This window comes from Onychostruthus taczanowskii, unplaced genomic scaffold (genome assembly GCF_017590055.1).
Source record: "Onychostruthus taczanowskii isolate IOZ18803 unplaced genomic scaffold, ASM1759005v1 scaffold12, whole genome shotgun sequence".
Lineage (NCBI taxonomy): Eukaryota > Metazoa > Chordata > Aves > Passeriformes > Passeridae > Onychostruthus > Onychostruthus taczanowskii.
Window position 1 is genome coordinate 11060847 of NW_024498351.1, and position 23225 is coordinate 11084071.

Below are 23225 nucleotides of genomic sequence, written 5' to 3' on the forward strand. Positions count from 1 at the left end.
GCAATTTAAAAATTTTGGCTTCCAAAATGTTTTTTTTGTTTCTCTTAACACAGATATCATCTTTAAAAAAAAATCAGAAAATACTTTTGGCTGAATCCAGACATCAGTTTTCAATAAGTTATCTTTTTCAGAAAAGTTCCCAATGGACATATTGGGTTCCAACTGAATTATGCATATCTATGGCCTTGGGATAAATGCTTAGTTATGTTCTGTAAGTGATGAGTTGTCCTTTTGAATAGAAAGTATTTTAAACTAATTAGCTGAAAATCTGTTCAGATCCTGGCTGAAGGTGGTTCAAGAAGTCTCAACTTCTGCCTCTGCATGATTTGACAGCATATACGGATTGGAAATTTCAGTTGACTTTTGTACAAGAAATTTGCTCAAATTTGTGTCAGGCATTTGAAAAATAGTTGTTGTTTATTAGACTTACAGTATTCAGAAATATATGAATCATTGGGAAGGGAGGAAAAGGGCTGTGGAGGTCTGTGCTCTGCTCAGAGCAGGTCAAGCATTAACTTTAGCTCTCCTTACCATGGGAATGTCAGTCAGTTGAAAGGCTCTTTAAAACAAATAATGCATTTTAAACCATTTTTAAAAACAATGCATTTAAAAATTAGTGATAAAAGGAAATACCAACGATTGCAGCATTAGTATCTTTTATAAGAACAGGGAAAAGCAGTGGCTGGGAAGTGCAGTGGTAGTGAATATATGGAGCAGTCAGTATATGTAGTATCAAAAGCTTTCACAAGAGTAATGCCAAAAGAAAACATGAAAAAAAGAAGAGCATTGAGATTCTTAGTGCTACTTTGGGTGTGACATAACAAAATGCATTTTATTCTTAATAGAGCAGAAGGACTTAGGCAGGCCAGTCCCAAAAACATGGCATTACTTGTCTCAGTTGTTCATCTGGGTTTGTATTGCTTGCCTTGATGATAATTGTTCTATCTCTGAAATTGTAGGGGTGCCTGTTTTTTATATTATCTTTAGTAATTATTTGCATACTCAGCTTATAATGTATAAATCTGAACAGACCTGAAAAAGCAATAAACCATTTCTGTACTACCTGAGAAACTTGCAAATGCTGCTTGCTTATTGGCATTCTTTTCAGATTTACAGAAGGAATAAGCTTGTCCTTGTCACTGAGTCACCATGTGGGGAATCAGATGGCTTAGTTCTGCTTCTTGGGTCTGCCTCAGACTTTAACTGTGAATATTTACTATCTCCATATGTAAGAATGGTTATTTTATATATATATATATATATGTGTGTGTCTATGTATGTATATTTGTTGTTGCTGTTTTTTAGCTGGTGTTCGTGGTTTGTTTTGTTTCAGGATTTTTTTGTAGGAGTCCTACAGGTTAAATCCAAATTTACTGGCAGTGGTGACAGCTCATGTGTTCTCTGGAGGATATACATCATAATGCTTCATGTACAAGAGTGACTACATTGTTGTACGCTGTTGACTCACACTCATTTTTTACAGGTTATTCCATCTTTTTCATATGGCAGCCACAAAGCCAGCTTCTGGAGCTAGTTTAGGTTGAATTAACCAAAAAAAATCCTATATTAAGAAATTTGTTCCATGGAACATGTTATTTTTTCCTGTGATAGTATATGGTAAACAGCACATGGTTATAATATGTCTTATAATGAGGACAAATAGAAGAGCAGTGATAACTTGTATGTTAATTACAGCTGTTATGACCCTATCATTTTGTATTTTGGGGTTTTCTGAAATTACCTGTGTAATTGTAATTTTACATTAATTTTGTGGATCTGTTTGGTTCCTGTACCTAACTGTGTTATGGACACTTTGGTTTGAGCTTTTTCAGTGTATCAGCTTGACCACACACATGAATTAGATATGACTTTCTGGTATTAGACACTATTAGAATGCCATTCTTGACACATTTTGTTTTAATTAATTCATTTAAGTACAGAAACAAACACCTTACCATTATTAGTAATTTTGTTTCAATTCATGTTCCATAGTAGATACTTTTTATCCTAGCAGGTCCTTCAGTTACTGGCTGAAACTGTGTAGCCTTTTTTATGGTTGAATTCTGTTTCTCCCATGCTTGCTCTTTCTTTCGGTGTTCGGCTCTGATTAATGGTCTACAGCCCAGTCTAATGTTAAATGAAAAAAACATTCTGGTGGCTGTGGCATTTGGTGATAAGTAGTTAGACTAAACAGAAGATGCACTGTGCATCCCTTGGCTACAGAGTTATGATTAGATTCAGTTCAGCCTGCAGAATACTACTGAGGATATTGCTTCTCTGCTGCAGTGAGAGAGCAACTCCTATCAAAACAGCATGTGTTGCTGCTTATCTTGCATTGTACACTGTGGCATTGTAAACACACTGGACAAAACAAATAGTATGGTCTGTTTTTTTCTTTTATTTTTGCTAGATTTATTAAAGTGGAAATGAGGAGTTAGAATGACTGTTTCCACCCAGCAAGCCATTGTAGTACTTACTTGCAGCAAAATTTAAAAGCCATATCTTTTAAGAAAAATTATATTGCTTATTTTTGTGAAATGTTTATTGAAGCCTTTGGACAGTTGACTTTTCAGGGTTCATACACAGTCATTCTTCTGCTAAAACAAAACAATCCCACTGGTTTACCTCATGATATATTTTAAAGTAATCACTTCTCTCAGACACATACACACTGTATTTTACTCTGCAATGTTCATGTTGGAAATTTAGAGGCTGCATTTTTAATGTTTCAAATGAATGAAAAAGGAGTTGTGTACTTTACTCTAATATTCCATAAAGCACAGGCTGTAAGATTTAGAAATTAATTATTGATTAATTAAGTGAAAATGACTGATTAAAAAATGCACATGTTTAAGATGAACCACAGTTTCTTATTTCTGTATCAATCATTTAATATTGGTTATTTGAAAGATACAGAATTGGATTTTTCTAATGGTTACCTGTATAATGCCCTTTTTCTGCTAGGACACCACTGCCAACAGTAAAGGCCATGTTGCATTTTAAAGTGACATCTAGTAAAATGCCTAGATACCTTCAAGAATTAATCTCAAGAGCACTGAGCTAATTTTTTCTTCTTGCAAGTTAATTAGCTCAGCAAACAATATTTTATTCCAGATAAACGGGTAACATAAAAGAGCTAGTTCCTGAAGTTATAACAATAATAATTTTTCAATCCACTTTGTCAAGACAACAGCTAGGCCATCTGATTTTTCCCCATTCCTGAGCCAAAACGTGCCTTACTTCTGGGAACTGTGGAGCCCTGTGAGGCAATGAGCCCCAGCTGAAGTTTCCAGAGCTTTGTGCTGTGGCCTGGGGCTTTTGACATAATGCCAGATGTTGCTGTTGCTTGCTCCACTTGGTAGACTCGTTCATTCTTCTGCTCACTGCCACTACTGCTCCTCATTTTTCTGCTGCTCGGCCTGACCCACTGTCATTTGGTATCATTTCCTCTTGTTTCTACTTTAAACAAATGCGCATGAAATGCTAGCATGTCCTTGATATATACAGAATATTGGTAATCAGCTTCTCCTGCTTCATGAAGTCTTAAAAAAAATGTTGCCACATTTCTTCCTTGCAGTTTGACACAGATTATAACATGAAGAGTTGGCCTATGACTATTAAGTCTGTGGAAATCTGGAAATTATATTTAATACAGTTACAAAGCTGTAATTTACTTTTTTTTCTCCACTTGGATGTTCTTTTTTATAAAAACACTTCTCAAACATCTGTAAATTAAGTGCATTTGAGAGGTTCCTATTTGTGCCTCTCATTTCCTCCCCTGGAAATGCTCTTTCTTTACCTGCTTCCTACCCACTCTGGGTTGAGGAATGGCAGAACACATCACTACTATAAGTAGGGATTTCATTTTGTGTTTGTAACAGGTTCCTTTAATTTTTATCTCATGTGAATGATAAGCAAACAATACTCCAAAGATCCAACTACAGTACAATTTGAATGTACTCTTCTAAACATCTCTATACCACTTACCAAGGACAACATGATCCTTGGAAAAGAAAATCTGTGTTTACTACGGTCGTCTGAACATAGATAAAATAGTACGGACTTAAATGCTTTCTAACAGAAAACTGAGTGAATTTTTGATTGTTTTCTGTAATAGTTTGATATTGAAACTGTAATAAATTCTATTATATATTTATAAAGAAGTTATTCTTCCTTGAAAATTTATTGTTCAGGATTTCCTTGACAAGGTTTTTGCATAAGTAAGATTTGATTAGTTCTGTAATGCTAAGAAAAAGCCTTTTATGGTGCCTCAGTCCTTGACAGTTATGTAATAAATAATTAGAAGTGTTGTAAATCTTACTGTAGTGCCTTTTTAAGCTGCTGCAAGGTAGAGATAAAATATTCTTGATCAGATCCTTTTGATCCTATTTCTATTCATGTAAAATCAATTAAATTCTTTTCCCTATAATATAAATTAGGGTAATGAAATTGTACAACTGAGTGAGATAGGCTGAGAAGTTTAGGAAAAGTAGAATAAACTTGAGGTAAATATACTCCAGTTTCTGATGTGACTTTTATTCACTCTGAGAGAGCCTATAGTCAGTTCTCCTCCTATTTCTCATAGCATTCATAGAAATTTAAGGTTGGAATCCACCTTAATAGATGACTAGAGTTGTATCAGTCATCATTCTGAGGCATGTTATCATTTCTTGCATGCCTATACCTGTTCCCTGGATTGCCTATTCCATTCTTTTACTACTCACACAGTTGAAAAAAAATGTTCTTTACTTTCAGTCTGAAAAGCCATTTTATATACATGTAAATATACACCTACACATTTTTTCAAAGCTGGGTACTTCCATTTGATATGGAGGAAATTAATGTGAGAAATGCAGTTTTAATTTTCTGTCTCAGTAACAAATTGTCCAAGATCATTCATACATTTATTAAATTAAAATTTTCATCCATTTTGTTGGAAATTAACATAAATGTGCAAAACCACAAAAGGCATTTGCTCAAAACAAGCAACTCCTTTTCTAACATGAAAGGAGAAGGTCATTTCTGCACCCTGCCCTCCTGTCTGTGAGGAAAAGGAAAAATAAGAAATACAATTATTTTTGTTAGTACTCAAATGGAAATTCACTTCCAAAAAAGCAGAATGTGCTGGTAGTTTGAGTTGCTAATCTGTATCTAAATAATATGAAGTTGATATCTGCAGTGAAAGATGGGAGACTTGTATACAACTGTGCACTAGGAAAATATCAGAAATTATGTAAAAGATACGACAGATTGCTTTAAACAGGGTTTTTGCCCTCTGACTTGGCCAGTTGCAATATCAGGGCTCAAAAAGTTTTTCTATGAACATTTACGTGTCAAAATGAAGTAAGATCTCTGACTTAAGTGTTTTTATTCTGTTGCTGATCTTTATTTTCCATTTTACTTTTCACACTCTTTCTTTGAGGCTGACGTGTGACTGCATTCATTTGGAATTAGTGTTTCTCTGTCTACCTTTGCTAAAAAATACAGTCAGTCTCTCCTCATGGGACTTCAGTTCTGTATTGAAAGATTGCTCTAGGACAAGATTAAACATCTGTTCTCACTGTGAAAACTTCCATGAGAGAGGATGAGCTTGGAGTTTATGTGTGATGAGCACAGCCAAACTGTGGTAGATTCTCAGGGGAATATTTGGAGATAATTCCTAACATATATTTGAAAGAATGGCAGAGTTAACTTATCCACAATAATAAAATGCACTACAAGTAAGACAACTTAATTATTTGTAGGTTTATATATGAAAATAAAGTCCTTATATGTACTAAAGCATTTAGCACATGGAGAATTCCTATTCCCTACTACTGGTTTAGGGTTAAAGGATGCTTGAATGCTTGAATTAAAGTCTGTGCTTAAATACTTCTGTGAATTATAGTGTTGAATTGGTATGGCTGTGTAGTCATGCCTGAGTAAACTAATAGCAGTGAGTAGAAACAGTAAATAATTCAGATTTGTACACAGCTCTTCCCCACAGACACTCAATGGCTTATGTTCTTTATCCACTTGGCTTCTTGCATTAAGATGTCAAGCAGTTATTTAATTTCTTAAACTTATATGGCAAAGCCAATCTTTTTTACCATGCCTGCTGAATTATAAATGAAGTTCATCTGAATTATAAAAACAGAACCCCAAAAGAAAACCCAAAAGACCCTGAAATGAGAACCTGTTGTCACTTGATTTGTTGTTTATAGTTTTAAGCAAGGTCCCCTATCTATTGCATATGGAAGTAGTGCAGCACTCCTGTTGCATTTTCAAACTGATTTACAGTTGATCTATTTTGCGAACAATATCCCTGTTCTCTTTATAATTATAGTATCTGACAACGATACCAGTGTGGTTGATTGAGACCCATTATTCTGCAATTAGATTTTTGTACTGAGTATACAGAATGTTATTTTACTTTCTTGTTTCACCTTAATCATCTTCCCTTTGAACCATCTGTTGAACCAGAGGGCTTATTCTCCTCCTGCTGTATCTGCATTATATATAAGCAGAAGATGCCTAACTGAGGTGTCCTTGAACTATCAGTTATCACAAGTTGCCACGCATAGAACTGAAAATTTTTAGGGCTAGGTATACAGTGTGTGGTTTCCTAGGAGACTGTAACATCCCTGAGTAGGGCTAAAAAAGCCTAATACTTGGCCAAGCTAGTACTTTATCTTGATGCCTTCAATATCTTTATATTTTTTATGTGAATGCCTATGGAGAATCGTTTTAAGACGGTGTATTAGAACCCTTAAAATAGCACAGTACTAAGCAATGTAGAGATGTTAACTCTAAAACAATCATAGTGCCTTAAGAGGAAAACCTAGCATATTTTCTTGCTTGCTTATGTTGATTACTGAAATTAAAAATCAGACTAATAATGCTGTAATCACAAAGGTAAGACGGCACTGTATGAATTAAACATTGCTCTGAGGCTTCCCATGCAGTGGAGCATTCTGATGGGATTTTTGGGCCCAGTGTTAGTGCTGGGTTGGTTTTATCCATCACATTTGAATGAGTCACATTTGGATGAGTCCCCTTTTAGATATAAAGAGGCAAAAAAATTTACCATTGGGTTTTTTACTCTCAGTTCCTATAGTACTTTATAGCCTTGTTGCGCTTTCTGTATTGCTGTTTTGCTTTCAGACAGAAGAGACAGTATAAGAGGGCTTACGTCTGTCTATCAATAGATTTAAAGTAGTCTTCCGTAGCCAGTAATGATACTTAAAATTGTACTTAATCAGGGTCCTTTTCACCAGAATTTTACTCTTCTTGCATGTGGAATTTCCCCTTTTTCTCCTGGCATATAGGTCCACCTCCAAACCAGTGTGCAGTGATGGAAATTACTGTCAGACATCTAGGGAGGTGAATCAGTGACAGGAGAATTTTCCGTGTTTATGATGTTTTTTAATGCTGAGTAGGCTCATGCTTGGAACTTTTCTCTACAAAGGGAATCCTTCAAGACTAATGGTCACCCAGAAGTTGTACTGAATTTTTTTTAATGCTTATCTTCTGAGCTCTCTATTTCTCTCCTTCCAAGGTTCTTCCTAAGAAATGGTCTCTTTTTACCAAAGCTCTTTTAGAGAAATTAGCAAACTGCTTCCAGCTCTACCTGATAGATGATTCCCCTAGCTAATGATCCATAGCTAATCAGGAGGAACTGCAGGGTGAGAGAGCAAGCAAACAAAAAGCTGGGAGAACTAGTCATGACATTCAAAAAAGTGCATAAGCCTCTGTTTATGCTATACACAAGTATTTTAATAAAGTGTTAGGAAAGAGTCATGCTTCACACCTAGTGCACCTCATGGCTGAGCTCTACTGCATAAGTGCAAAAGCAACTTGGGCAAATACTTACACAGCATGGTAGGGGAATGTTCTGCCCATTCCTGAGTTGCTCTACATAACCACCATGATATCTATACTTTATCACACAGTGATATTGCTTCTTATTTGATGGGGATGAATGGAAAGCTGTTTTAAAAATGCTTGTCTTCAGTTTCACTGGCAAGGGACATTGTGAAGAAAATCTTAGGACAAATATTCATCTCCTGAAGAGCCAAATGGACTCATTTAAGAAAAACAAAGCAAGAATCCACCTCTCTTCATGCAGGGTGAATAGCTGGAATATGCAGAAAAATGTATAGCAAAAAAAACTTATTTACAATAGCATGTTTTAATCATATAGGTAATTCATTTCAGAATGTTCAGTATTAGTAACTACCTGGATAAAACTCTTATTAATAGCCAGTTAAAATATTTACTTCTGGTCTCTGTAGAATATAGGCTGAAAGAGAGGGGCTAAAATTTTGGTGTTTTAGGTTGAATGACATTAGCTTAGTGTTACTTTATTATGAATCATATTTGATACAATTGTACCATTGAATTTGGAGTGGTACTTTGACTCATTAGCTGCTTTTATAGAATCCTACTTTCTTCCCATTATTACTATGAAATCATAAAGATGCACATAGAAACTTATTCTCAGATTTTGTATTATGTTAGTGTGTTGCAGCATGCATTTGGGGATAAAAAATGACAAAATACCTGTTGGTAATGAAATAGCATAAACAGAAAGGGTTTCATGATAGGAATTAATCCCCCCCCCCCCGGCCTTGTATGTAGCAGTAATTGTTTTCATTGAGAATTTAAATGAAATTGTAAATATATGTATGAATTTTGGAATTAAAAATATTACTATTTTAGCTGAAAAAAGTCTAAAATTGAGTCACTACAGTACCTTTAATTGCATATTCTGTGTTTTTAATGCCTTGTGCTTGTGCAGTGCAAAATAGGGTGCTAACAGAGCCTTATGGACTTTAGGAATACCACTGGATGTTTCTCTCAACCTCTGGTTGCTTTCCTTTTCATCCACTCCTGTAGCTACTCCTGATTAGCTGAGGATCACATGCCCTTGATCACTTGAGTCCAGGTGATTAATTTCTCTATAAGAGCCCAGGTAAAAGGAGGTATTTCCTTCCGAGGAAGCCTGGTGGTAGAAGGACAGAGAGGTTATAAACTGATCAATAAAATGTAAAGTAAAGCATATGTTCTTGAGAATCTGTGTAGGATGTGGAAGGGTTTTGAAACTGTGAAGAGTATATCCTCTGCAATAATGGGAAGAATAAAACTAGTTGAGAAGAATTGAAGGCTTTTATTTTCTGATTTTCTTTGAAGTGCTTTTTTTTTGTTCTCTGCTCTCTTACTGGAAGAGGTAGAGGTATAATAGCCTGAGGTAGGTACTAAGCAAGCCAAGTGACTGATGATGAGAACTAACTTGGGAATAAAAAGCTGGACTAAAAAGTCTGTGCTTTACTAGGGAACAAGCAGATAATTTCTTTGGGGTAGCACAAAGTGAGCAGTTTCTGAAACCAACTCCACAGTGCTGTGGCTTTAGAAACACTGAGTACATCTGTCTTGTCCCTAGGGGGGTGCAAGGATGTTCAAGGAGCCTAGAGCAAAACATCTGGTTTACTTATTCTTTCTTCTGGAAGGTTGGACACCTTAAACTTCAGTGCTGAAGTTGCATTCTGAAAACGAGTGGGTGTTAGGTGTGCTGTAAGGTAAAGTAACTCGGTAACCAGGTTTCTCATAGTGACTGCAAGGCGTATTGCTGGAATTGATCGATTTGTTCATAATTTTGCTATGGAAAAGGAAGGTCTTGGCTTAATTTGCAGTTGAGATTTTTCTATATAAAATGGCTTTAACCTGATTGTGTGTCTTGATAGAGGAAAGTTAGACGAATTGGGTGACTTTGTGCCTACTTTCTGGTTTTGTATTGAAAATAACAGAAGTATTGCTAAAGACATTGCAAGAGATTCCTTTGAGGTGTTCCAGGCACAGTGTACTAATTGAGGTTCTGTGTAACTTCTTTTTGTCCTTGTAGTACATTTTTTGCTGTCAGTTTGAGGTAAATAATTGTTTTGTTTTGTTATAGGGAAAGGTGAACATGGGAAACCATACCCTCTTACAGAGGAAGACCATGATGATTCTGCTTATAGGGAAAATGGCTTCAACATATTTGTTAGCAACAACATAGCACTGGAACGATCCCTGCCAGACATCCGACATCCTAAGTATGTAAACTCTTTCCTGGACTATTTAATTTTTAAGATTTTATCTTTGTATATCTCTAAACAAGTTCTTTTCCAGGAAGGTAAAACATAAGCAGTCAACAAAAACTAATAATTTCATTTTATTTTATAGCAAGTGGAAAATTTACCACTGTTGTTAAATCATTTGCTCTGTCTTTTAAAGTGACTTCTCATCTGATTAGTTACACATTAAGAATTTAAAAGGCCTCTTTTCATTATAGAATGATTTTTATTAAATTTCTGTGTAGTGAGGTGGGCTTAAAAGCATTCACATAACTTCTCTTGTTCTCATTTGGTTAATAGCTGCAGATCTTTGGGCTGGGGAGCGGAATGACATCTTGTATATAGTTTTTGGCTGTGATTGCAGAGTGTTTCTTCTGTTTTGGTATATACAAATTTAAAGCATTGCAATAGCTGCCAAGTGCTGATACATCAGCTGATTTATGCTGTGTAGAATTGTGCAAAAACAGAATACGCATGATGAACAGGCAGAATGTGGGAGCACTGGATGACGGTATTGTTCCCCAAAGCATTAATATAACACAGAGAAATGGGATGAAGGTTATTCTGGAAAATAACCACTGAGTTGAAATTGTCATACAACAAACCTGACTTGCTTTTCATGTTAATTTTTGGCTCTTTTATACGAAAAGTAGAACTTCCTGTCTGGGACAGGAAGAGGGGCACTATTGCCATTGAAGACTCCAGGCTCTTGTTCTCTAGAGTCATTCTGAATCTGAACTCTGAAGAGGGAGCTGATTTGGTTTGTCTCCTTGCCTGATATTTTCCTGCTCTTTTAATTGGATGTTATGCAACTAGTGTATGGGAGAAAGGTGAGACAAAACTGTCTCCATGACTATGTTTCTGTTTCCCTGCAGGTACAATTCTCTCTGTTATACAAAGATTCATGTTAAGATATCGTACCACTTCTTAACTTATTTTGATGTGAAAAGTTGTCAGAGAACAACACTGAACTTTAGAGCTTGAAAGAACTTCTCACTGCAGGGATGAGAAACATCATGGCAACTAACACATTTTTATATTAAATGTGCAACTGTCTTTTTCAAATAATTAATAGTATATAAGTATTTGCATAGTAAGAGTTTAAAAAAATTCACAGCAGAGGAATTAACCTTTTCTTAGAGATGTTTCTAATTTAATTTTAATTGTCCATTGCCTAATGTAATTTGTAAACAATATATTAGGATTGCTTGCATAGGATTAAGTAAAAAGAAATATATTTTTATAACAAGCTGTATGTTTTATGTAAATTCTTTGCTTTCTGCTTTGACAAATTAGCTGAAATTACATAATGAGTACTTCCAAGAAGTTTGAGTTCAAATGTACAGCTGTATAGCATTGAAGCTGTGGTAGATTACATTGTTGGTATAATAAATGTGTTCATCAAGTAACCTCCTTTGTTAACAAAACTGCAGAGGATAATGACTAGACACAAAAGGAAGCTGTCAGTTTTGTCATCTCTTTGTACTTTTGTAAGTTGCTCTTTCGGCAATTTCTTTCCCCCCTCTGCTGTCCTCACAGTCCCTGGCATTTCCATGCATGTCCCCAGAAGCGAGGTGTTGTCAGAAGTGACGTGTTAGGAAGGAGTCAGTGCCTCACCAGACTGTCTCTGCCCTCTTTCCCCAGCACAAATCTTTTTCTGACTTGCACCTCAGTGTCTCATTTGAGAAGCTTGTATCCTTAGGTGCCTGCGTTGTTTCCATGTTCTGATTCAGCCAGGTTCCTGTGGCATTCAGTGAAATCTCGTGTGGTGGGTAGTGTCCTGACTGAACTGACTGGAGTCACGGCCTTCTAACCTTCCTTGTGTTAAACACACATAATACAAGTAGCTCATTAGTTAATTGACTGTATTACTTACCGTCTAAAGATAAAGAGAAAAAATGTTCTTGTGCTATAATTGCCTACTAACTAGTGCATCAATTAAGGTGACAAAGCTGGGCTCAATACTTTTGATGGCTATGCCTTGAAGCAAGTGTATTTCTTGAACTTCCAAGGGATACAGAAGTCTGACAATACTTTCTGACCTACTGTTAGAAACAAGCACGTCTCTTGGCTGCTGTGTGTTAAATATGGCCAGTCTCAAACTGCACTTCACTTTTGGAAATGTCTTCTTGCTTCAGAAGTGTGTGTGAAATGTGAAGTAATTCACATGTCATAGTGCTGGTTTTGGCTGGGGTAGAGTTAATTTTCTTTATGAATTTGCATGTCATCCATGCTAGAGCTGGAGGCTAAACCATGACACTAATAGAGTTGCTTTCAGACAAACTATTGGAAAATCAGGTAATTTCTGTCTTGAGAAAAGGGTGCTCTTCAGTAACATTATAGCAGATAAATCAGGTGTGATATAGCAGGCAGGTCTAGTTTGGGCCAGCTTTTGAACATTTTAAAGGGTTTGGCTTTGTGGAGTTCTAACTGCTCTGAGGCCTTTAGCTGTCATCTTATGCAAATTTATGGGAGATGCTAGTATTATAAATTTTGAGTTTTGATCCTCCGTCTCTATTTAGTGTATTCCATTTGCACAGGGAAAATGGTTATCTTCTGCTGAAGATGTATTTCCTGAAAATACTGTCTGTGATATGTTTTATTGAACCAAATAGAATGGTTTTATTGCCATTAGTAGAGAAAATCCACAAAATTAGCCTTCAAATGCAAGAAAACTGAGTGGTAAATCCTGTAATTTGAATAAAAAATTAAATCAAAACTGCAGCTGAAGTAGTTTTTATTTTCTTCCAAAATAACTTCAAAAATATTATATTCCAAAGTCAAACCAAAGAAATTTGAATAACCACTTACAAGTGTTTGATTTTCTGGGAAGTATGCAAAGACAGCAGAAAAAATTTGTTCTTTTTAATCCAAATTTCTTTTTCTGGGTTTCTTTGGAATTTGGGCTTAGGATTTGCAAATAACACCTTCTGCAGGGGGATGGGTAGAACTAAACAAATGCTTAGATGATTGAGCTCTCAGAAGTTTTGGTTTTTCAATGTGTTTAATAATATTCTTTTGTTTTTTCCTGTGATATTTATAACACTTCAACGAGATGTTATGATTGATTCTTCTTTCCTTTTTAAGGCAGCAAAATGTGTGTACTGTAAAACAACTGTGTAATGAAATGAAACTGTTAACTTCTATTCTAAGGCTGACTTGACCTTTCCTGCATCTTTAATATGTTTTATTGCATCCTTGTAATATCTCCCATGCTTTTTTTCTGTCTCTCATAGCTGTGCTCAAAGAATATTTTTTTCCATTTCTGAGTGGTCTTTGATGTCTTGTCTCTATTCCACTCTTGTGTGAAAGCCTTGGCACAGTGGGTGCCAAGCTACATTAGCTAATTTTCTGTTCTCTGCCCACAGTCACCCATGTCTTTAAACAAAGAAACAATCAAACAAAACAACTTCCCCCCCCCACCCCCAATTCTAAATAACAATCTGAAAGAGGCTTATCACACCAATTTATTTGGTTTTGGGACTGATTTAGTGAAAATAAGAGTTCTGGTCACCCAAAATGAAAGGCAACATTGAGTTTTGCGTAGTATTGAGAGAAAGCAATGGAATTAATGTTTAGGGGTTGGAAATTCTATACCAATCCAAGAAATATTTCAAAACCCACAAGAAGAGTGTTTTCATTCAGTTCTGTTTTCACCTGCTTTGTGCCACATTGTGTAGTCTAGAATGCAACAAATCTGCTAATGCTAGGGAAAAAATGGGCAGTATTATTTTCTATTGTAGAAAGATGTTGCAGCGTGCTTTTATACTTTGTAATACTTTGTAATAGTTGGATTTTGTACCCCCTTATTCTCCCCAGATGATGTACCCCTTTTTGTACCCCCTTCCTCTACCTGTGTAACCATTCTCCTGTGTTGAGATCATCCCCCAAATCCCCGCCCTGGCTCTCTGTCAGTCACTCAGCATCCCATCCCTTCTATCTAGATCTTTCGGTCAAAGCTGTCGAGTGATTAGCCCGAAGCCAGGGGTCAGCCCTCCAAGGATGATGTTATACGCTATCCCAAATGTCCATCCCCTAAGGCTGTATCCCTGGAGGGTCTTTATTGGTCAGCAAATGTATCTACCCTCGGTTTCCTCCCCCCCTTTAAATGTAACCTTGAGATTCCTTTGTCTCACTCTGAGCACGGCGCACCCCTGAGGTGTGGGGCTCTCTGGGGAGCTCCGAATAAACCTTGGATTGGCCCCCTGTTCAGAGTCGGCCTTTTACCCTCCACCGATGTCTCCAGCGTCTCTTCTGCTGCAAAGGTGACTAGCCTAGCTGCCCTCAGTACCCTCGGGGCACCAGAGAGTGTCCCCCCCGCTTTCGGTCACTTCGGGGCTGCCCCCCCGCTGTTTGCCGACCCGGGGCTGGCCGGGGTTCACTGGGAGGCACCCAGAGAGACGGAGACAGAAAGAGAAATGCTACTTATTCTAATACTGAATGTACCAGTTGAAATTAATTCTTATCTTCTCCACATTATCAAATATTCTGCTATTCATACCAGCTTTGTTCAAACAAACAAAACTGAATCTGACTAGCATTTTGAATAGTGCTCTAAACATGATTTAAATGAGACTTGGGGGAAGGACTGCAATCATCTAGTCTGAACAGTGAATATAAATTTTGTGACCTATCCTGTTTCAAGCTCCTAAGTCTTTTTATACTAGACAATAAATTTTTTAAGCTTTTCATTATTGACACAAGGAATTCAAGTTAGTCCCAGATACCAATACATTTGCAAGCTTTATAATTTAAAATATTTTGGTTTGTATGTTTATATATCTTCATTTCAACAGCAGGTCTCCTTTTAGCTAAAATTTGTAGATTAATTGCTGATAACCATATCCTGGAGCACGTCAAGCGCAGCATTGCAAGGGAGGAGATTGTCCTGCTCTGTGCTGGTGCAGCCTCACTTTGAGTCCTGTGTACAGTACCACAATGTTAGAGGGATAAAAAAGCTATTGGAGAGCATCCAGAGGAGTGTCATGAAGATGAAGGATGTACAGGTGAAGCTGTGTGAGCTGTGGCTGAGGTCACTTGGTCTGTTCAGCTGGAGGAGGCAGAGTGGAGACCTCACTGAAGTCTGCTCGGGAGGGAAAGAAAAAGGGCAGGCACTGATTTCTCTTCTGTGGTTACCAGTGGCAGGAGCCTAAGAAAAGGCACGAAGGTGTGTCAGGGGAGATTGAGGTTGGATATTAGATCAAAGGTGGTTTTTACTCAGAGGGTGATCAGGCACTGGGTCAGGCTCCCCAGGAAAGTGGTCACAGCACCAAGCCTGACAGAGTTCAAAAAATGTTTGGAAAATGCTCTAAGACAAATTGTGTGATCCTTGGAGCTGTCCTGTGCAGGGCCTTGATGATCCTTGTGAATCTTTTCCAGCTCAAGCTATTCTATGATTTTATGTCTTGGGTAGTCTTAGATCAGATGTGCAAATACTCCCCCGCTTGTTTGAGTAATCTATCACAAGAAATCTCATCCTTTTGAGGTTTTCCTGGGCATAGATAGATTAATTTGGTAATGAAATTCTTAACATTCTTCTTGTGCATTAAAAATATCCAATGTGATTCTTGTGATGTCTGGTTTTTAGCCTGTATGGGCTGGAGTCAGTGTTTCCAATCCTTTTCTGCTGGTCTTGCTGTTGATGTGTGAAGTTCTGGCCCTTCACTGTCACTCCCAGCAATATTCCTCTTTAGAAGTCTGAACTATGCTCATTTTTCTTAGGCATTGAATTTTTCACAACCCTTAGAAGAAATACATTTTCATAATCAAAGAAATGAGAGTGTTTAGCTAAGGGCTGGTTACATCTTCTGTGTCCTGAACAGTAATGAGGTTTTATTTCTTTCTAATAACAAAACCAAATTTCATTCCATGGGTTCTGCACAACTGAAACTCTCCTTTTCAGTAGCAGAAGCTGAGAGAGTGCCTGAATGGTTCTCTCTCAAAACATTTGAATGCAATGTGGTTGCTCTCCACTGTATTTTTAAAAGAGGCTAAAATGAATATGTAATGGGATTTCTCCAGGCAGTATGTTTTTTTTGATTGGCTCCATTTTTGTGTTTCTTTAGAGTAGTTGCAGAGCTAACAGAGTTGGAGTTGCTCTTAATCTATCTTTTAGTACACTTTGCAGAGAGTTCTAGTATTACTAAACTCATGGGAAAGGGATATAGTTAGATACATAGGCAGACAGTAGCACATATCTGAATCCCCTAAAAAAAGTAATTATTTCATTGTATTTAGTTACTTTCTTTTTATAAATACAGTGCATTTGTCACAATCTAGCCTATGTATCTTTTCTCTAAAACTAAAATTTAAAAACCTGTCTTTCATCCAATGTTCCAAGATTAATTCCCTCTGCAGTCTGTCATCTTAAAGACAGGCTTGGGTTGTCCTGCCTTGCTAAAAAATAAGATAAAATTAGATTAACCATTTAAGTATGCTGAACTTAAAAATATTTAATAAGTCTTATGGAAGTAATTGGTTATTTCTGTTGATCTTCTGTTGAATTTTTGATCATATGGTGGAAGAAACCAAGATAGTAGAAGGCTTTTTCTAGTTCTCATTCATTTTGGGGAATCAGAAATGTCTTCAGACACACATATATATTGCATTGCTTCATATTGCTGATTACTCCTATTAGCTTAATTTGTCTGGCCACAGAGAAACCTGTTTAAACTCCAGGTGTGTTCTTTTAGTGGAAAAGCTAGAGATTGTTGCTGTGCTTTTCAAACTCTTTTGTGTAGTTGCTGAATAATGTAGTGAAAGTGAAAAGTTGTGGTCCAAAACACGCTAGGCAGTGTCCCCATTTCCAAGCCCAACCAGGCTGTTCTCTGCAATTGCTTCAGGGCATCCCATTTGAAGTGCAGCTCCTCAAAACAGGATCAGGAATATTTTATACCCAAGGAAACCTATGGCTTTCTGTCTCTGCCATGCCTGCTGTCACTTTCTCTGCAGGATATGTATTGATAGGAACAAATAACCTGGAATAATTCCCAAGTGCTTTCTGGGTGCTTGTGTGTCTTTTTTTTAGGGCAGCAGCAGTAAAAATATGGCTGAAGATTGATGATTCCTCTTCTCTCCTTTTATTGAGAAATAGGCTGCAGTGTTAAATAGGCCAGTGGGGAGAGACCAAGTCTGATGGGAATATTTCTGTTTACTAAAAATTATTTGATAAAAGAAATAATCTGTTTATGCACATGGAGAGAAGTAGTTCTTGTGTATTTAGTTGCCTTGCATGTTACTTAGACTCCAGTAAATCCTCCCACACTGCTGAGAAAATACCAAGCTGCAGTAAACATAACTGTGAAATCTAAACGTAATAGGGACAGGAATTCTGAAGAATATTTACCCTCTAGCCAGTTCTGTACATCTGGGATAGCCAAGTCTATTAGCATTTGGCAGTGGTTAAAGCTTAAATTTTTAACTGTCAAATAATGCAATAGTAAAATTGGAAAGTACATCCAGCTTTGCTAAGATTTCTGTGGAATGTGGGATATTCTGGGGTTTTGTATCTTTGAAGTTCATAGATGATAGTGATGATATATGTTGTTAATATAGTAGTTTTATGAAGAGCTCAGTACACCTTACTTCAGTAAGGTTGTACATTCTTGGCAGTACATTCTCAATGGCAACACAATTAGGTGTTGCACCTCATGTAATAAGGACAGCAGATGTGCAGCAGTGCTGCAATGGAAAAACAACTTCTATTTTGCCTAATTTGTTTGTGAGTAAGCTTCTTGAGCTCCAATTTTCTGAAGGCTGTGCTGGCCACAGGATGTGGTAGTAGGCATGGGAATTTTCTGATCTTGTTGGCACACGTGGTCCATGAGGCCCAGCAGCTTTTTCACAGCATTTGTTCCCTTGTTAACCAGCTGTGATTTCAGTATTCCAAGCACTGGTCAGACCTAGTACTGTCTTGCCCATTATCTCTTCTGTTGTGTGCAGGTGGTGGTGTTGAGAGGTGTAAGCCTGACCACATATTGCACTGAAAAGGAGAGGTGAAATGATGGAGGTAGATCACAGAAAGACTGTCTTTTAAAATTAAGTATTTTATGCTTAAGCAAACTGGACATGGTAAGTCCATGGGCCTGAGGGGATGTACCCATGAGTGCTGAGGGAACTGATGTCTCTTTGAGGCTCCTCTCAATGGTCTTTGAATGATCACAGCAATTGAGAGAAGTACCCGAGGACTGATGCAAAACTGGGAGGAGTGGCTGAGCTTTTAGAGGGTTCCTAGAAGCCTGTGGGGTGCCTTTGGAATATAAGGGTAAGTGGTAGTAAGCTAACTAGGATTTCTGGAATGGAAGTTTAAAGGGTAATTGAATGTCACAGGTTGTTTTTTTCCTGAAGTAGTGTGCTTTAAAATGCACTTTTGAAATGAAAAAACCTGAATTCTAATCCTGTTCCTTCTTCAGCCATGAAAATGACCTTAGACTCAAAATAGAGGGTTTTTATTGATGGCCTTTTTATCGAGGTCTGCCTTACTTGTGAGAGATAATCAGATAAGTATGCTGGGGTTGAATGAATGAATTTTAACTAGATTTTTTAAAGACAAGATCAGAGAAATAACAAAGTGTTTTGAGGTTGTTTGCTTGTGTATGTATTAAATAAATTGGTCTGATGTTATTTTTGAATTCATAGGTAACAAAGTGCAAGGTTTAAGCTAAAATATAATTAGAGTACTAGGATGCCTTCTTATGTGCGCTTGCTAATGAGGAATTTTGAGATAGTATAAAATGACTACATGTATTATTTCCCAAGCCTCCTAGATTTAATACATATGGTGAGTAGATAAGTTTCTTAAAATATATTAATGATTTTTTAAAATTTATAACATCTTTCCATAAGCAATGAGATTTTGTAAGTCACTGTGTCATAAAACAAAATTTTGTCAACATAAACATGCTTTATTTCAATATAGTTTCTCTGATTCTTAGGCTCTTCCCTTGGTAAGAGGAACTTTTCAGTTTGAAGGACAAAGCAAGGCAAACTCAGACTTTGATTTCTTCAGAGACAGAGAGTGCTACTGAAGAAACTGTATATGACAGGCCAAAATGAGGCAATTTGACATAAAGTAACAAGCACCTAATTCAGCTCCATCAGTGCTGATGAATTCCATGCTGAAGGAAATCTACATAGAGCACAGAACTTTGCCTCCTTAGTTCCCAAGACATGTTGATAGTGCATTTAATAGCAATTTCACAAACAATTTCTACTGTGCAATTTATTTTTCTTCTTTTTCATGAAAATCCTACTTATATTTTGGAGGAGGTTTATTTGTTCTAGTAAAGTGTTTTGACATTCATTGAGGCCCTTACCCAGTAATGCCTGCTTGCTTCCCAGCTGTGAGTCACTGTGAAAATAAAGATTACTTTCCCTGCCATCAACTCACACCCAAGCTAATTTTACAGCCTTGTCAAATAGCAGGAGAAATTACTAGTTATCACTACTTAATCAGGCTCAGCTGACAAGACTAGATTGGAACAGAAACATGGTGTGACTGAAGCTTGTTGCTGTAAATTGCGTACTTTGACATGCTAGGACAATTACTATGTAAATTTCACTGGGAAATGTTTTGTTCTGGTAGCTTATAGAGGTCTTGTCAGTACCTGGGGGCCCAGTGGGTGCTGTAGTTTCTTTTAATAAAGGCAAAGAAAAGGTCAGATCTGAAAAAGCAGCTTAGTTAAGAGAGCGAGAGCTGACAAAGCCGGGGGGGGAGGTGGGTGGGGAGAGGTTGAAAATCTCTTTCTATTTTGCTTTAACTTTCTCTGGCACTTCCTATAAGAGGAGAAAATTAGAGGTGGGCTACTTTTATGATCCAGAAACTGCAGTTAGTAGGCTGCTGCCTTGTTTCCTAAATCCAGCAAAGGGATGTCTGTGAGACACTTAACTTCTCCTGTGTTATTATCTATCAGGGCAATTTTCAAGGCTGTTGGTGTGTTTGGAAGGCAGAGAGCCTGGCAACTGAGCACTGCGTTGCTGGTGGTATCCCATAGCCTGCATGAAACATTGCTGATATGTCTTCAGGGTCAAGCAAATTGCTGCTTTATGAATCAGCTTTTGCTGTCAAATGGCTGGAATGGTGCCAGCATGGCTCTCCTTTCTCGTTATTTTAGAAGCTTATATTCTTTCATTTTGTCTTCTACAGAGGCAGTATATTTCTGCATCTTTCTGTTGACTGGGAAGCTGTAAAGGGAGATGATTTAGAAGGTCTGCATTTTTTCTTAAGCTCATGTGATGAGGACATTTTTTCCCCCCCAAAAATAAAAGTTATCAGGGAAGCAAACAGAACCCTTCTTATTCCTTGAAGTAAAAAAAGCCATTACTTGTGCCCAGTAGAGTAGGCTAACCTACAAAATGAAATCATAAATGAAATCATAACAGTCTTAGGATTCTTAGTAGTGAATAAGAAAGAAGTGTAATTATAACTACTTTTCACTACTGTTTTTATGAATAGTCATCCTTTCATCCTTATTTTAATGGTGCCTCCTGCAGGTAGCTTCATGTTGTTTCTGGGACAGTTTTTTTTCTTCCTCAGGCAGGTTAATATTTTGGAAATAGAGGAACCTCCTGCTATTTTCTTAACCTTCTGAAAGTCTCTCTGCAACTTTGAAGCCAACTCTAAAATTGTTTTTGCAGAAACTTGGTTTTGATTCTTGTTTCAACCCCGCAGAAGAATTCTGTATCTCAAAGGAAAAAATAAGTCAATATCGAGTGTTTTAAAGCAAGTTAAAGTGTGTGTTTGTGTGTTGTTTCTATGAATAAGCCTTTAACTCCTGGATCCAAGTGCCCAGCTCCAAAACCAAACTGTAGGAGCAGCATGCAAAGCTGGTGAAAAGTTCTATTTTCTCAATTATGTGTATTTAAGTTTTTTACTATAGAAATTATTTTCAAATAAATTCTACCTTCTTTTTTTTGTAAAGTAATTGGGTTTCCAAAACAGTAATGAATTACAAAATTGAATCACACATATGATTAGTACTTAATTATGTTTCTTGTAGAAGGGAGAAAGGAAGGAGATTCTTCAGACAGAGATTGATTTTCAAAGCAGTAAATACAACTTGACAATGTGGAAACAACTTTTGGACTGGTAGATCAGGCCTCTGTTTGTATCAGAAGTCTCATCCAGAAGTCTCTGAGGGACTAATTTAATGATGTAGGGATATTCTTTGAAGGGAAATAACGGATATTAAGTTCTGAAATGTCATGGAAAGAGAGACTAAACTGATCGAGGAGAGCAATATTTGAAAGCGTAATTCAAGGTTCATAACTTTTGATTCATTATAATCTTGAAAATCACATTGTATCTAACTAATCAGCATATTCATCATTTGATGCCAGTTTTTGGTTGTTTGGTTTGGTTTTTTCTTACATAAGTGTTGCCATTTATAAAATAATAACATTGCTAGTGTTATTTAATAATTTCTGAGTATTTGTGCAGTGGCAATGCACAATGCCTCTTTCATTAAATTCACACTGCTCCAAATGGTAACGTCAGAGCAAGTAAAACAATACAGGTGTGAGCTACTTAACTGGCAGGATGACTGTTGCCTGTCATAGTTATTTTCTTGCTAAGTATCTACCAAGACATTTTAGGTGTAACACAGAAGTTATTCTGAGACTTAAGACTTCAGTAAATAAGCTTGAAGAAATCTATTATTTTTGCCAAGAAATTTTCAATTTTTCAACCTTGGGTGCTGAACCTATTATTCAGCATTGTTCCATGATTAAGTGCTAGTGTGCTGCACTAAAATATGTTATGTTTAAATGTAATAAAATAGGCATCTTCAGGAAAGCTTCTGTTACACATTACTAAGGCCTAGGTGTAGTATTCTGTTAAGATTATGGAGAAAATGCTTCTGCTGAGTAGGAGCCATTTTCTAGGTTCAGTTGTCAGTTTCTTCACCCCCTTAGATAGAATTCCTGTTGTGAGTCCTAGATATGTACTGATGTGCTGCTGCTTCTTCATCCCCCGTCCCCCCGCCCCAGCTTGTTGATCTGGGCATTTGGATAGTGCCCTCTAGAGATAAATGACCTTGCTTTCAAAAGAGCTTAAAATAATATCTTTTGGTGCCAGCCATTTATTTGTTTGGAAAAGTACAATCAAAAGGTGAGTAGTTACTTGACTGAACTATTCCTTAAGAGTTTTGCATTTCTGAGTGTCTAGGATGAGTTCATTGTGTAAAAAATACAGAAATTTAAACTATACACTTTAAATTTAAAAAGAGTTCATCTAGAGACTGCAGTGGGCATCCTCTTCTCAGTTTGCCTGTATGACAGGACCAGCGTGCAGAAGCAAATTATTTTGGTTTAATAGTTAACTTGCAGTATGGAATAATGCTGAGCTAGTTTTTTTTTTTTTTTTTTCCCCTTGTTTCGTGTGTCACTGTGGAACTCAGCAATAAAATGGATTCCCAGTCTTCAATAAGGAGAGTATTGGTGAGGGATTCCATAAGATGATCAGTGGTAGAGGCAGTATGGCACTGAACTCTGAAGATCACTGCCTTTTACGACTCTTCTTGAGAGAAGAGCTGGCAAGTTACTTGCATATGATGAGACTGTGTGGTGAAAGGACAAGAGATAACATGCTCATACGTTGTTGGATTCCAGTCTTGGCTGTGAAATGGGCAAGCTGTTTAAGTTCACCAGCCTAGTCTGGCAGTCTGTAGAGCTAGGAACAATCCCCAATTCACCCTCTGGAGAAGACTGGAGGCCTGGCTTTATTCAGTTAGGATGAGCCACAGGATGTGCAGATGTTTACTGCTACACTGCACTGGGTGCTGATGGTGTGGCGTGGCACATGTCTGGAGGTACAAGCAAAGAGGCGAGCTAAGCTGACTGAACAGGATTTCTTGGAATAATTTGTGGAAGACAGCATCAAACCTTGATCATTTAAGCCTCCAGTTCTGTAAATGATCACTTACCAGCCACTAATGAGAAGGCTGCATTAAACCTGTAGCTGAGGAAGACATAGTGTAAGATTTCTGAGCAAAGTGAATGAGTGGTGCCTCAAACACTAAACATTAAAAATATTGCTGGACTGAGCTATTTGGTTATCTGAAGAAACACAAGTATGGAAATAAGGACAAAAGTGAGGAAAAGTAGAATGAAAACAGTGGAAGACTTGTCAGATAATGT

At 37.1% G+C, this 23225-nt stretch overlaps 1 protein-coding gene across 1 annotated transcript in view; it reads left to right on the forward strand.

The window, feature by feature from the left end:
• Window positions 1-23225, forward strand: part of GALNTL6 (polypeptide N-acetylgalactosaminyltransferase like 6) — a 428742-nt gene that overhangs the window by 170506 nt on the left and 235011 nt on the right. The window contains exon 3 of the mRNA XM_041395709.1: window positions 9932-10070. Within this exon, the coding sequence (XP_041251643.1) occupies window positions 9932-10070 (139 nt within the window). The remainder of the gene's footprint in view (window positions 1-9931; window positions 10071-23225) is intronic.